The following is a 13,674-nucleotide window of genomic DNA, read 5'->3' as shown; positions in this document are numbered from 1 at the left end:
GGGGACTGGGGAGCCCCAGCACCCCCACGCCGCACGGCCAGGCCCTGTGCTGGCTTTGTGCAGCCTTGGCTCAGGCGTGCAAAGGGTTGCAATGAGACATACATTGCACGCTAAGGCGAGGAGTGGAAAATGGATCGTGTATCTTTAACCCACAGAGGTCGAAACGTGTTTTTTTCATAGTTAACAATGGAAACTTTTTTTTTTCAGTGTTTCCCTCCAGCGGTCCTGCCAAGCAGCACAGAGAGAGCGAGCGAAAAAAAAAAAAAAGAAACTTGTTCCGCTGAGTTCAACCCCAGACAGGCTCACAACTTCCTTCCTGCTTTCCTACCCCCTCCCTCCGCGCTCTGCTCCTTCTCTCTTCTCTTCTCCCTCCGCTCCTTTCCCCGCGTTTCCAGCCGCACCGGGAGCGGGCGCCGCGGCGCAGAGGCGTCCGCACAGCCTCCGCGGGCGGCGGGGTGGGGAGAGCCCGGCACCCCCCGACCCTCGCCGAGAGGAGACGAAAGCTGCTTAAATACGGGCGGCGAGCAGCAGCGCCGGCCGGGCGCCGGGGCTGCGCGGTCGCGCCCGCGCCCGCGGAGATGGTGGCTGGAGCGCGCTGCGGGCGGCGGCGGCGGCGGGCGCTGCCGCGCGGCGCGCACTGAGCGCGGAGCCTGCTCGCAGGTAAGCGGCGGCCGGACCGAGGGGAAGCGGGGGGCGAGCTGCGCCGCCGGCACCGCCCCGGGGGCTGCCGCCCTCAGCCCGGAGCCGCGGCCGCCCCCGCGGGGCTGCCCCCCGCCCGCAGCCCGGCGGGCCCTGCCGTGCCCCGGGCCTGGCCGCGCAGCCCCGCTAAGCGCTCGCTGTCGCCGGGCGGGTCGTCAGCCACGCTGCTGGGCGCCCTGCGGGCCGGGGGTCCCCGGGAATGCGGGGTGCCGGCGCTAGCTGTGCTCTGCCAAGCCCTGCCGCCGCGTCCACGGCGTGCCTGGAGCGCTGGGGAGCTTTTAGTTCGCACAGTCACCGGGCACCGAACTTAGAGCCTACAGGATGGAGGCGTTTTGCTGCCTCTCACCTCTCAGGGGCACACAGGGATACTGCTGATAGCATCGTTCGCATGTGCTTCCAAAGACGTGCACGCCCGTAACTGGAGCCTGCACGCCAACCTGCCTGCTCACGTAGGCATCCGGCTCGTGGAGACCTCACAGGGTCTCTGTGCCCCAGCGTGAGGTGAGAATTGCGGCTCCAGCGGTGCACAGAGCAAACGGGCACAAAGGGAGATGTGCAAAAGTACAGGCTTGCAAAGAGCCAACTAGAAAAGCAGCCCCCCCCACATGTGTGCATACGCACACACACACACACTCACCCATGCTAGAGCAAGCAGTGAAACATGCCTGTATGTGGGATCCGGGCTGGGACTTGGAGGTGGATGCAGCAGCCCGCGCCCCAGCGGCTGGACATGCTTGGGGCAGGCACACTGAGACAGGGCACACGTGCAGCTGGACGAGCCCGTGTTGTTGCAGATGGGTAGGTGGGAGAATAGCGGAAACAGTGCAGGCAGGTAGCCTTCATGTATCAGTGAAGCTGATCATAGGTGACAAACCAGAAGCTGGAAAATTTGAGCTATTTGAAACTTTTTCCTTCCTTCAGAGGAAGAGTATTGGGACCAAAGCCTGAAAGCTTCGACTTTCAGCTAACACCAGTTGGCCAGAGCTTCCAAATTGTGTTGAGGGAATAGCTGCTGTGTGCTCGGTGCCCTCCTGGACCTTGTGGCTGCGGCTGCATGGAAAGACAACCCCGGGGAAGGAGCAGAGAGGGTGGCAAAGTGGGGACACCTCAGCCCCAAATCTTCGTTCCCCTTGGCCAAGGCCTGGCAGGTGGCCTGGCTGGGCCGTGTTGCCGGAGGTGGCACGTTGGGGATACATGCAGGCCTATGCAGGCTGGGGGAAATGCACAGACACCCCCATGCTGCTGGGAGGAGGGAAGGGCCAGGCCAGCTGTGTGCACAGCTTGGGGGGCAGGCCCAGGAAGGGCGTGCAGAACCGCTCTCACCACTCCTCTTTCTCTCTCTCTCCCCTTAGCCAACCCATTTTATGGAGCTGCAGGCCGGGGCCAGCCCAGCTCCTCTGCCGCCCCCCGGCGATGCTGCTGGTCCTGGCACGGAGAGACCCCTGGCAGCCCCGTGGAGCCTGAGCGCCGAGGCAGCGGCGGCGGCAGCCCCCCTGTGCGCCCCGGCTGACTACTATGGCTGTGTACTGCTATGCGCTCAATAGCTTGGTGATGATGAATAGCAACAGCGAGGTGACGAGCGGCGGGAGCAAGACGCCGCCTCCCCCCAGACAAGTGCTGTCCGGGTGCCCGGAGACTCCCGGCAGCTGCCTCCCGCTCCCTGTCTTCAGCCCGGCCCCCGTGCCGCCCCGCTCGCCGCGCCGCGGCCCCGCTTTCCTCTTCCCGCCACCCGAGGAGTCCCCACGGCCGCTGGGCAGCCAGGGCGGCGAGCGGCAGCCGGGCCCCGCGGCGGTGCACCGCCTGCAGCGGGAGCTGCACAACGTCCAGGTGAACCAGAAAGTGGGGCTCTTTGAGGCGCACATCCAGGCGCACAGCTCCGCCGCCCACCCGCCGCGCAGCCCGCGGCTGCCCTCGCCCCGGCCCCGGCCCGCCAGCCCCACGGCGACCGTGGCGGGACTTAGCCTTGGCCCCCGGCTGCGGGCCTACGGGCAGAGTGAGGCCCCTGATGGCGGTGGGGTGTGGGGCTGGGCGAGCGCCGCAGGCCCCCCCAGGGGCTCGGCGGCGATGGAGGCGCAGAGCATGGAGCAGGCACTGGGCGGCAGCCCCCTGCAGCCATCGGGGCCTGGGCCACAGCGGGACGAGGTAGTGGTGGCCCCCGCGGGACTGAAGGGCTGTTGCCCCGGGGGTGGCAGCAGCATCCCCGCTGTCATCGTTACGGACCTGGGGGGCCCGGAGGAGGAGGCGGGCGCCGTGCCCCCCGGCAGCCTGCCCGTCCGGAAGCTGTCGTCGTCCTCGGCCTCTTCCACCGGCTTCTCCTCGTCCTGGGAGGAGTCCGAGGAGGACATCTCCAGCGACCCCGAGCGCACACTGGACCAGGCGCCCGCCTTCCTGCAGACCCTGGACCAGCAGAAGCCCCGAGTGGTGAGTCCCGCACTGGCCCTGGGCAGATGGGGCAGGGGCTGGTGGCACACGCCGCTGCAGGATAGCAAAGCCGGGGCCCAGCTGTCTGGCACGCCTGAGGTCTGCGCTGCGCTGGGAAACTCGCTGTTTGCTCCGAGGTGCTTGCTTTCCCTCACATGGGAAACTCATCCCTGCTGCTAGCATGCAGATGGCCTGCTGGCAGGAGAGAGCTGGCTGTACCGTCTGCTCAAAGCTTCCCAGGTGCGGCAAAGTGGCTGCGAGAGTGCTTAACCCTGGGGCAGCCTTCTGCTGACACGTGGTTGCTAGCCTCAGCTTTACATCAGCATAGCTTCCCTGGCTCCAGGAGTTTTCCCAGGATTTACGTGAGTCTCGGAGAACGTATTTCCTCTTCAGAGTTGAAACCACGTGGGCTAACTATCTACTAAGATTTATAATTAAGATGCCCATCACCACAGTATCTGTGTGCATTTCACAGGGAATCAAAAGTCTCTAGAATTTCTGGTATCTCTTGGAAAAAACCTTTGTGCTTATGAAGCATCTTATATTTTAAGTAAGCATATTTTGTATTAGATATTTATATTAAGTTCATTTATTTCTGGATCTTTGTTTTGGGGCTGCTTGGGGGGCTTCAGGCAAGAGAAAGCATCAGTGTTGTGTTGCTCTTAGAGCAGAAAGGTCTCTTCAGAAAGGAGGGCTTTGAGGCGTTCTCCAAAGACATGCACACATTGGATTTGTTGTGTCACTTTGGAGATTCATTCTGTATCTGAGTGCTCTCTACAGAGTGTACTTTGTTCAGAGCTGTCACACCGTTTATCCAGTACACTTTGGCTGCCTTAGCCCAGTGCGGTGCAGTGATCACGAGCTCCTCAGATCAGTACGTGGGCTTCCCACCTCAGGAGGTGATGTCTTAAATCAATGTGAAATCAGCAGTGAAGCCTCACACTGACAAACCCTGAAAACTGTAGAGCAGCCCAGTGTCCCTTAATTTTGAAGTGTGACAATGGCCCATCAGTTTTCGGTGATGTGGTTCATTTGTATTTAACTTTCTGTAGACACATGGTAGTGAAACTCTTGTTAAGTTCAATGACATGAGGAAGACCAGTGTGGGGAAATATCTAAGTAGAGTGAAGGAATCAAAGTCGTGATGAAGAACTGACATAATGTGGTTTATAAAACACTCAGAAGTCTGAAATAAACATCCTTGCTTTTCTGCCTGTTTCTTCCTATTCCAAGAACTCAGACTCAGTTCTGCTCAGGATGGAGAAGCAGATGAGTAAAAGCGCAGTTCATGAAGTTATGAATCTGGGGCTCATCGTGTTTGCAGACAGTTTTGCATCTTAGGGCTTGTGAATGATGAATCAAATTGCTGCCTTTGGTACTTGCTATAATCCTTTTGCTGATTAAATTCTGCTGGTTTTGCGTATATAAGTCTTAGTAATCTCTGATCATCTATTCTCCATACTAGCAACTGTTACTATTGATGGATCCCACTGATCTTCTGCTGAAAACAATTCATTGATGGGCAAACTTGTCCCTGAGGTTATTGTGGAAAGCTTCCTGGGGTCTTGGATGGACTATCAGCAGTTTCCTGTGCCTTCAGTGTGCGGGACGTGTCCCTGGCTTGGCCATGAGCTGACAAGCCTTGTTCTACCAGAGTGAGATCAGAGCAGGTCTAAGATGAGAGTAACTCTGCTGGGTTCAGTGGGACTACTTCAGGCTAAATGAGATCAAGATCTGGTCTAAAATGTGTCTGTGAAGCCTAAGAATGTTCAAAGTCATGTTTTTCGGTGTTGGAATAGTCTCAGCAGGAGCAGCTGGACAAATTTGTGATGGTACTTTCTGCTCCTCTGCAGAGGTCCCGTGCAGGGTTGATCACTGGCTTTGGCAGGGTAGAGTGAACTTCTCAGCAGGATTGTGCACAAACGCCCAGCAATTCGAAGCTGATTCATATAAATAACACCTAACTTTGTGTACTGGTTGGCAACTTATTTTAAATCCCTAACAACAACAGAAGGCAGCTACTTAAGCGTCTCAGGTTGCACACTCATTAGTTTTCATGAACATGCTATTTCATTTTAACAGCCCATAGTGTCTGGAAATGAGTAGTGTAATAGAAGAATGTGCGAGAAGCTCCTCTGCAACTCGTACTTCTGTGTCAGAACAAGTCTTTCTGGGAGATCTTGGCTGACAGAAACCAGCGTTGTTGTACGGAGTTCAGCAGCCGCACGCTGTGCATGGGCTGAGTGCTGGCGGCGCAGGGAAGGCTTGTGGCACCTGAAAGAGAGGTAATGGCGAGCAACAGGAAAGCCGTTCTTGCTGCAGCTACGTTCTGCACCGCATAGCCTACATAGTATGTTTACGGGTTTGATAAACAGCAGGCTGGCTTCTGCCCTTCCTTTCTGGAGGCCGTCTGGCGTGGCGAGCCCGTCAGGGACGTCCGGCTGTCTATTGCAGTTCCTCTTGATGTTCCTGGGAAAGCAGGCAGGTCCCTCTGCCTGGGCGCAGGGCCCTGCTGCCTTTGTGGGTCAGGTGGGGAACGTGTTTTGCGCTCGGGCCCGCAAATTGGACAGTAATCTAGAGAAAACGGTGTTGCCTGGTGGAAGGAAGGGAGGTGGCTTGGCCCCCTCCTTCGACACTGCGCCTTGGAGCAGCTCCGGGGCTGCGCGGCTGATGCAGGCTCCAACTCTGCCTACCGAAAGCGTTTAGGGAGCGCGCCGGCTGCCGCAGAGCGCGCTGCTGCCCAGGGGCTGTGTGCCGCTGGAAGCGGGGACTCTGCCATGTGAAAGGCAGCGACAGTTGGACAGTTTAGTGTTGTTTATTTGCAAATCCACTTAAGGTCTGCGTAAACCTCTGCATAAGGGCTTTTGTGAGCTGTGGGCTGCTGCTGGCGAAACCTCACGCTTGTTTATTGATGCTTGCAAGGTTTCAGAGGCACTTGAGCGATGACACCTCTCGGGCTGCGTGGGAGGGACGGCCTGTCCAGGCGGTGCCTCTGGACGGGGCTGCGCTCGCCGTGCGCCCTCCGCCGCAGCAGCAGCGGGGACAGTTTGGGGAAGGAGTGGGTGTCCCTCTGCCCCCCAGCCAGCCCCGGGGATGTGGGGACCATGGTGAAGAGAGGCTGTCCCCATCGCGGTGTGCCTTGCGCTGGGTTTGAGGGTCTCTCCCCTCCTCATTTATCATGCAGGTTTAATATCTAGGGGACGTTAGGTGCTCCGTGTCCTGGCCTCTGGGCCCGTCTACCTCCTGGGTGGCACAGCCAGGCTGAGGCAAGGGGCTGGCTCCTAAAAAAGTAGTTCCCACCTAAAAGAGAAGCTCAGTTCTAGCTGTTACTCCCATTGACTTCTAGTGGGGAAATACAGGCCTGTGAGTGCTGCGGGTGCAGGAGGACACATCTGCCTGTCCTGAGGCAAAGCCAATGAAGTGGAGGGTGCCCAGCAGCAGGAGGCTTGGCCCAGGGCTTGGCAACTGGCTGTATCTCTGAAGCAAAAGATATTCAAGTGCTGCTCACTGCAGCAGGTTGTTGTCACTGATCTAAATCTCTGAACTGGTCAGTTCCTCAGCAGCTAGCAACACAGTGAGAGAGAAGTAGAAGGAAATGCAGAAATCCTGCAAGCACTTACTGTAGGAAAATGAACTGGTAAGGGAGGAAAAAAAAAAACATCTTGGAAAAACAGCCTAAGATACTACAGTGTGTTCCTCATCATTGCTTTTCCCCAGCTTCTGTGGAAACACGAGGATATGCAGCAGTGCAGCCGCTGAGAAACTCTCAGTCCACTGCAAAACTTCTTTCAACAGGCAGAGCAGCTTGCTGGGGATAAGAGACTGCCATTAATGTGCAAAATGGCAAGAGCTTTTGGAAGATGATAATGGAATTGCTGCTGACAGGTGATATTTTTTATTGATTTTTTTTTGTTTGGCTCACAATGGCTGTAACGTTTTTCTGGGATGAGCCAAGCTTAGATAGGGTTGATGTCAATCATGGGCCTGTAGGACCCTTGCTTATTTCTCTTTGAGACATTCTAAGACATAAGCTGGCAACAGGAGTCCTGATTTGTTCCTATAAAATCAATCACATTAAATATGCTTTCATTCCTTTTCCTAGCTCTCGCTGTGCTCAGGAAGCCTCTGTGTAACTGAAACCGTGACCACATGGCTAGGATGATATATGCAAGCCTGTGAATGTATATCTTTATGTCATTCACTATTTGTATACTTTACTCCTTCCTCCCACTGTGTTTGTCTTATGAGCTCATAGCTCATGAGTAGTATCACCAATTTTGTATCAATACGGTGTCTGGCATAGTAGGGCTTTGTGTGGTTGCATGGAGGTATGACTGTTATTCTAATACCGTGCATTACTGTGCTATAGACAAGGCACTGCTGCTGCACAAGAAAGGTGCTTGATGCGCTAGGCAAGCTGCTGACAGATGGTGCCTCCTCCAGCCCTGAGGAGGAGGAAGAGCAGGGTGAGGTGGACATTTGTGTGTTGATTTGCAAGGTGTCACATTCAGCAGACCTGGCAGTGAGGCTTATTTGTCTGCTGGGAAGAGATCAGGGATGCCTGGTGTATGGCTGGTTGGACAGATGCTCGAGATGCTCTTGGGTCAGGTCTCTGCACCCTGGGACACTCACAAAGATTATCCTCTACCTACTCATGTGGCCTCCTCGGAGAGTAAGCCATAGTTTTATGGGCCCCTGTCCATGGGGCCCAAATAAAGATGCGGCCATAACCCAAGGGAAGGTGAACAGTGCTATTTCAAGTCCCTTTTCATCAACACTTTTAAGGTTATTGAGATAGTTTCTGCTCTGCTCACATCCTCTGACTGGCAGCAAAGGAATTGCATGGCACATAGCAGATATGCTTCATAGGGACTTAATTGCTAGTGCATCTGTTCTTTTGCATATTTTGTTTTTAGAACAATTTCACACTAAAAACATTCATAAAAAAGAGAAAAAAGCCCAAAGCATCTCTGAAGTCCCAGAAGAGAATCAAGAGGAAACTTTAGGCTCATTGTTCCTGGGATCATCAGCCCTGGGAACAACAAGGATTCCTCCCCTTGTTCCTGGAATCGTAGGTTTTGGGGAGCTTTACTAGTCAGTCCTTCTGAGTGTTTAGCTGTGTGACCATAGAATTAAGTTCCCAGATCAGTGGAAACTTTGCAGTTTAGTCTACACCTTCTTAGAGCCTTGAAATGAAGAAAAAAAAAGTCTATTAGGAGAGATTTGCAGGTGAAGAAAATATTACTGCAGCACTGAGCTTTTGGGTGGCATGTAATAACTAAAAGCCAATGCTGGGGTAATGTTTTCTTTACATGTAAATCTATTGTAGCTCACTAGAGAAATAATGGCACCTATGTGTGATATTAAAGCTCACTCCAGCTCAGATTAGTCTCATGGAATTGTTAGAGATTGTTTTTGTTTATACCAATCAGTAAATTTGTGCAGTAAATTTCACCTGCTTTCATGCAATGAAGCCCAGCCAAACTTTCTAGGAAAGATATGTTAATATTTAACAGATGGTGAAAACCTAATGTTAACATTTTTAAAAGCTCCAAATAACTTAGCAGCCTAATCCCTGTTTTCAAAAGTGACTTTCAGAGGAATGTGGGATTCTATGCTGGCTGGGTCACCTTTGAAATGGCCCTTTTAAGGAATTAATCTTGCTCAGCCTAGATGGATGTCTCTTCAGGGTAAGTTTCCTCCAATGGTACCTCCTTGTCTCTGTTGATTGTAATGGGATCTTGAGGACTAACCTAGGGTATGCTTAAGACAGAGGAATCTCTTCCTAAATTACCCACAAATGTTTTCTATAAAATGTGTCAAAATTTCAATCTTACTCATAATCATAAAAAACCAGGTCATGCATAGCACAGTGGCTGCAAGTAGTTAAGGAAGCTGCTTCAGTCTGAAGTGTACCATTTTCAAAAGAAAGTCCCTATAATTCAGCTCTCAAATCAATATTTAGGCAGCAAAATGTGCAGTTTGCTGTGTAAGGGGGGTGATGACCCAGCAATGTCTTTTTATGTGAGTCATCGTGGGTATGTTTAGAAATTCAGGGTCATCTGCAGCTTCAGGTTTCTGTCCATGCGTGCAAGCAACGGATGCCCTCGGTGCTTGTGGATGCTTTTGGAAAAGGTAGCTTGCAGTGTCTCTCCCTCCCAGCGATGGTGGCATCTCAGCGCTGTGGAGCCGCGTGTGGAGTGGCTGCCGGGGCTGTGCGCCACTGGAGACCCCCACCGCTGCCACGGCGAGCTGCCACTTGTACCTGCTGCTGAGCACTGGCGCTTTCTGGTCAGCAGTTTCTCATAGACAGTAGCAAAGTCTGGAGCAGCTGCATGCTGCTAAGACCCACGTTATCCTTTTTCCCCCTCACAATGTTATTTTCAGTGTTACCGTATTTTTCAGCTATGAAAGGAAAGAAGTGGTTTTTTTATAGTAAAGAACATTCTCTTCATTACTGTCATGGAAAAGGAGACAGTCTAGTAAAAGGAATTCAATTCTTCCTTTCAGATCTAAGATTTAGTGCTAGCCAAAAACAAGGATTGCCTTCGGAAGGAGAGCTAGAGGGTAAAACAACCACTTAAAACTTCTTCTTGTGAGTAGTACAGTGTATTATCTGATCAGCACTACACAACAGGAACTGTGTTAACATTCAGCACTGTGGTGGTTCTTAAGTAATAGTGAAGCATCCTTCACCCCCCAGAAAGACATATATGGGCTCAGGAGTGACACACTGACATTTGAATGAATTTGATTCAAAATACAGAATCTTATCGTCTCTTTGCTGTTTGCTTCACACGGTTGATTTGCAGAGAGGTCGGCCCCTGCAGTTCCCATGTTGTGGAGTTCACTGAATTTATCTGGGTTTTGCATAGGGTTTCATCCTTGTCTGCTGGAGTTTCATGCTTCACTTGAAGTGTTGTATTTGGTACTTTGGCAAGTTGGGCTCTTACACTGTGTGAAGCACAGAGGGTCTCATTCTGCAGTCTTTGCTCTTAGAAAACTCCCTTCAACCTGAATGGCTTTGGCTTTGCCTGAATAAAGACCATCATAGTAATGCCAGGAATGAGAAGTATAATGTCTTGTTAGGATTGCTATCCAGAGAGCAGGCCTGAGACTCTGCCTCTCCATCAGGGTTTGCAGAAGGCCAGAGCGTGTTAGTAATGTGGTGGTGAGTGGGAGTTAGCAGAGGCTCAACAACAGCAGCACCTACCTTCAGCATCACCTCCTCCTCCTCCCCCTTCGCTTCCTCTCCCTTTGCCCTTGCTTGGGCAATTCATCTGCAGCAAGATACAATCAAAGAACCCTCTTCCTCTGCTAAACAATTCACTTCTTTTGTTAGGGTCAGATAAAATGCTGATAATAGCTGTTGTAGCTCCACCGAAGCCAGCAGGTATGCTGAAGATTTGGTCCTTCATCATTTTTTGTCTTACTCTCCCCTGCATATATCCAGTTACTTCTTGCAGTAGGTCCAACATGAAACTGAATTAATGAAACAGAGAACGAGTCCCCCACAGGTTTGCCTGTTGATAAGGACAGCCTTTCAGTGCCTTTGTGAACAGGACTTTTACAAGCGGAAAAATCTGCAGGGTGACTTTTTGGAAACTGCGTTTTAAGGTCGAATTTTTTTGTTGTTGTTGCTCCTCGCTAACCAGCCTTCATTGCCCTCTGCTCACTGAAGAAACAGGAGCCTCAGAGCCTTGCCTCCAGCTCCCCAGGAAAGGTGTTCTCCAGAGGCATAAGAATAGCTTTTATCCCAGTGAGCTAAATGCATTCAAAACATTTCCACTGAACAGGCACTTAACTACAGTCATTGAGGGAGCCTGTGTACGCCCAAAAAGAAACAAGCCCAGAGTGCTATCTGAGGAGGAGCAGGCTCCTCACCATGTGGACCACAGCAATTGCTCTGCCAGCAACCCTTAGCCCTGTTAGTTATCCAGGGTTGTCCTCCTGCTGCGAGTAAGGTATAAAAGAGGCAGGGAGAATTAGCAACATGTCCAAATACAATATGGTTGCTATTATGAGTAGTATGTATTTTACACTCTGCAGGGACTATTCAAACCTGCATCTGTAGGGAAGAAAAAGAAAAAAAAAAAAAAAAAAAATGGAGAGAGAGAGCGAGAGAGCGAGAGAAAGGTTTGCCTTTTTGGCAGTCTGAGGATCAGAGCGTCCAATCTGCGATCTCTCTTGGTATGTTTTATGTGGGTGGGTTTTGTTAAGTTAAGGAAAAGTTATTGCACCCCTAGGCTTCTCACATTAAATGTTTCTCCAATTTTAGCAACATTCTTTCCAGGCTCAGCTACATTTGTTTTTATGTTCTCTATGGCAATTGATGATCCAAGTCTGAAATGTATAACTGCAGGATCTCCTGTTATATATTTCTTCCACAGCTGTAGCTGTATCAGGACTGTATAATCTAATGACATGTTGTAATGCCTAATGCTTTCTTTAATACATTCCAGATTTACAGAGTCAGCAGAGCTTACATATCCAAAGTAATAAATTTAAACAATAATAAGGACAAATTCTGAATCATAATTGTATCTTGAAAGTGTTTTTTTTCCCCCTCTTCTATCTTTTCTGGTCCAGTTAAAGTTTATTTGTAGGAAACAGATAAAAGATGATGAGACAAACAATCCTCTAATAATGTCAAGTGGAAAATCCAACAGCAGACTGGCAAGGAGCTCAAATAAGAACTACAAAGTAGCCCTTACAAGGGCTACAGAACTAGTTTAAAACAGTGAGCTCAGAATATTAGAGATGAGCTTGAAAAAGCCCCTACAGGTTCAAACATTCATTTGAACTCTGAAACAGAGCCCAAATCTCTCTCTCTTTTTCTTTTTTTTTTTTCCTCCTTTTTTTGCCCGTGCTCATATAATATCAGCTTAGTTCCACTGGAGCCAGTTCACTGTCACCTTGTACCTTCTACCATCCTCAGTACCAACACAAAGTGGCTGTAGAAGGCCCCAGGTTGGTATTCTGGGCTTTTTTTGGGTGCCATTGCAAAAGCATGATAGCTGCGATTGCCCGCTGCCCGTGGGCCTGTGCCGATGCCCGTCCCGGCGGCGCGAGGCGGAGGAACGCGCCGCACGCCGCTCACAGCCGCGTGCTGGCTGTCAAGTCCCAGGGCCTCGTCCTCCCCTCACCGAGGAGCAGGCGGGGATGCACGGCTGCCCCCCACGCTGCTGCTTAGGGCAGTCTCCGGCTGCTGCGACTAGATGTGCCTTGAAAGCAAGGCATGTGGTCACAGTGGTAGCAGGCAGTAGGAAATGCAACTACCAAGCAGCTACAGAAAAAAACTTGTTAATTATTCTCTCTTCAGGGCTGCATTTATTGGGAGCTGACAGCCCTTACCCTGGGCTGTTGTGGCAGGAGTGTGTTCGTGCAAGGGGAGAGGGCAGCCATGAGGCTGTCCAGAAAGGAAGCAGCGGAAAGAGATTTTAGATCTGTGTTTTATCTGTATGCACCTGAATTACTGTTGTATTTGAAAAGAATAAATGTGAAGCACATTGTTTGAGAACCCCCCGACAAGCGTGCTCGCCCGGCTCCATTGTTTGCAGTGTTCTCCTAGGAATTTGTGTATAAATTGAACCCAGTCCATTTTTCCTCTCTCTGCTTGACAAATCCTGCATTTCTCTTCTGTATGTTTAGCAGAGTGCGGACTAACCTTGATCTTTTTGCCGAGCCGACAGAATTACCGTGTCGGGTGTCACGTTGCCACCTTCACACACGAAGAACACGCATTCTGGGTTGTGAGAAAGATGTGCCACCACTGAAAGATCTGCTTAAAGCTCATACATTCAAGACAAACCGGTGAAAACCAGCTTTAGACCGAACCAGACTGTCTCTTGGAGTTGGGGGCAGCTAAGGTAGCCTGGCTTTCATGGGATCCTTCCTGCAGAGGTGGTCACAACGCGCAGCGTGAGCCCAGGGCTTGCAGCTCTGATGCCGTGCCATTAGCAGCCCGCCAGCAACCTCTCTTCACAGGGAGAAGAGTCTTGGCTCTCCCCTCAGACCTCTTTTTTTCTTCTGTGAGGTCTCTGAGCTTTCAAGCAGCTTGCATGCAGGTCCCGATCCCAAGTTTGTTCCTGGGGGCAGGAAGCTCCTAGGTGCCCAGGTAACAGGCTCATCTCGTGCTTGAGCACAGCGCAGTGCAGCACAGGAGGTGACCTTTCAGCACTGAAAGAAGAAGCAGCGGGGATAGAATAAATCCCAGCCTTGAAATCAAAGATAAGTTGTTCAGACTTGATGCCCCTAAGAAGGAGGAGTCAAGGCTGAGAGGCCAAGGGAGCTGCTGTGGGGGGCAAGTGACAGATTCGGAAAGTGATTTTTCAGCAAGGGGCTTGGTGGCTCTTTGCAGAGCGAGTCTGCAGAGGAAAGGATACTGCGATGAAACTGAGATGGGAGACAACAAGCCCTGGAGGTGAATTTCAGTTGGGTGGGTAGGTTGGAAAGACTCTGTTAGGGATGTTATCCTGAAGAAATCTGCAAGGCTTACAGACAAGTTGGCTGTGAAGATTAAAAGAGAGAGAGATCCAAGTTTTCCACCTGCTA

At 51.5% G+C, this 13,674-nt stretch overlaps 1 protein-coding gene across 1 annotated transcript in view; it reads left to right on the top strand.

Annotated features, from left to right (window-relative positions):
- Positions 1-282: 282 nt before the first annotated feature.
- The window catches only part of ITPKB (inositol-trisphosphate 3-kinase B), a 67,385-nt gene continuing 53,993 nt past the window's right edge, over positions 283-13,674 (top strand). The window contains exons 1-2 of the mRNA XM_062571722.1: positions 283-660; positions 2,052-3,120. Of these exons, the coding sequence (XP_062427706.1) occupies positions 2,215-3,120 (906 nt within the window). The 5' untranslated portion in view covers positions 283-660; positions 2,052-2,214. The remainder of the gene's footprint in view (positions 661-2,051; positions 3,121-13,674) is intronic.

The sequence above is a fragment of the Rhea pennata genome, chromosome 3, assembly GCF_028389875.1.
Source record: "Rhea pennata isolate bPtePen1 chromosome 3, bPtePen1.pri, whole genome shotgun sequence".
In the NCBI taxonomy this organism is placed as follows: domain Eukaryota; kingdom Metazoa; phylum Chordata; class Aves; order Rheiformes; family Rheidae; genus Rhea; species Rhea pennata.
The sequence above is the reverse complement of the archived record's forward strand: the minus strand, read 5'-3'. Positions and strand labels throughout refer to the sequence as shown.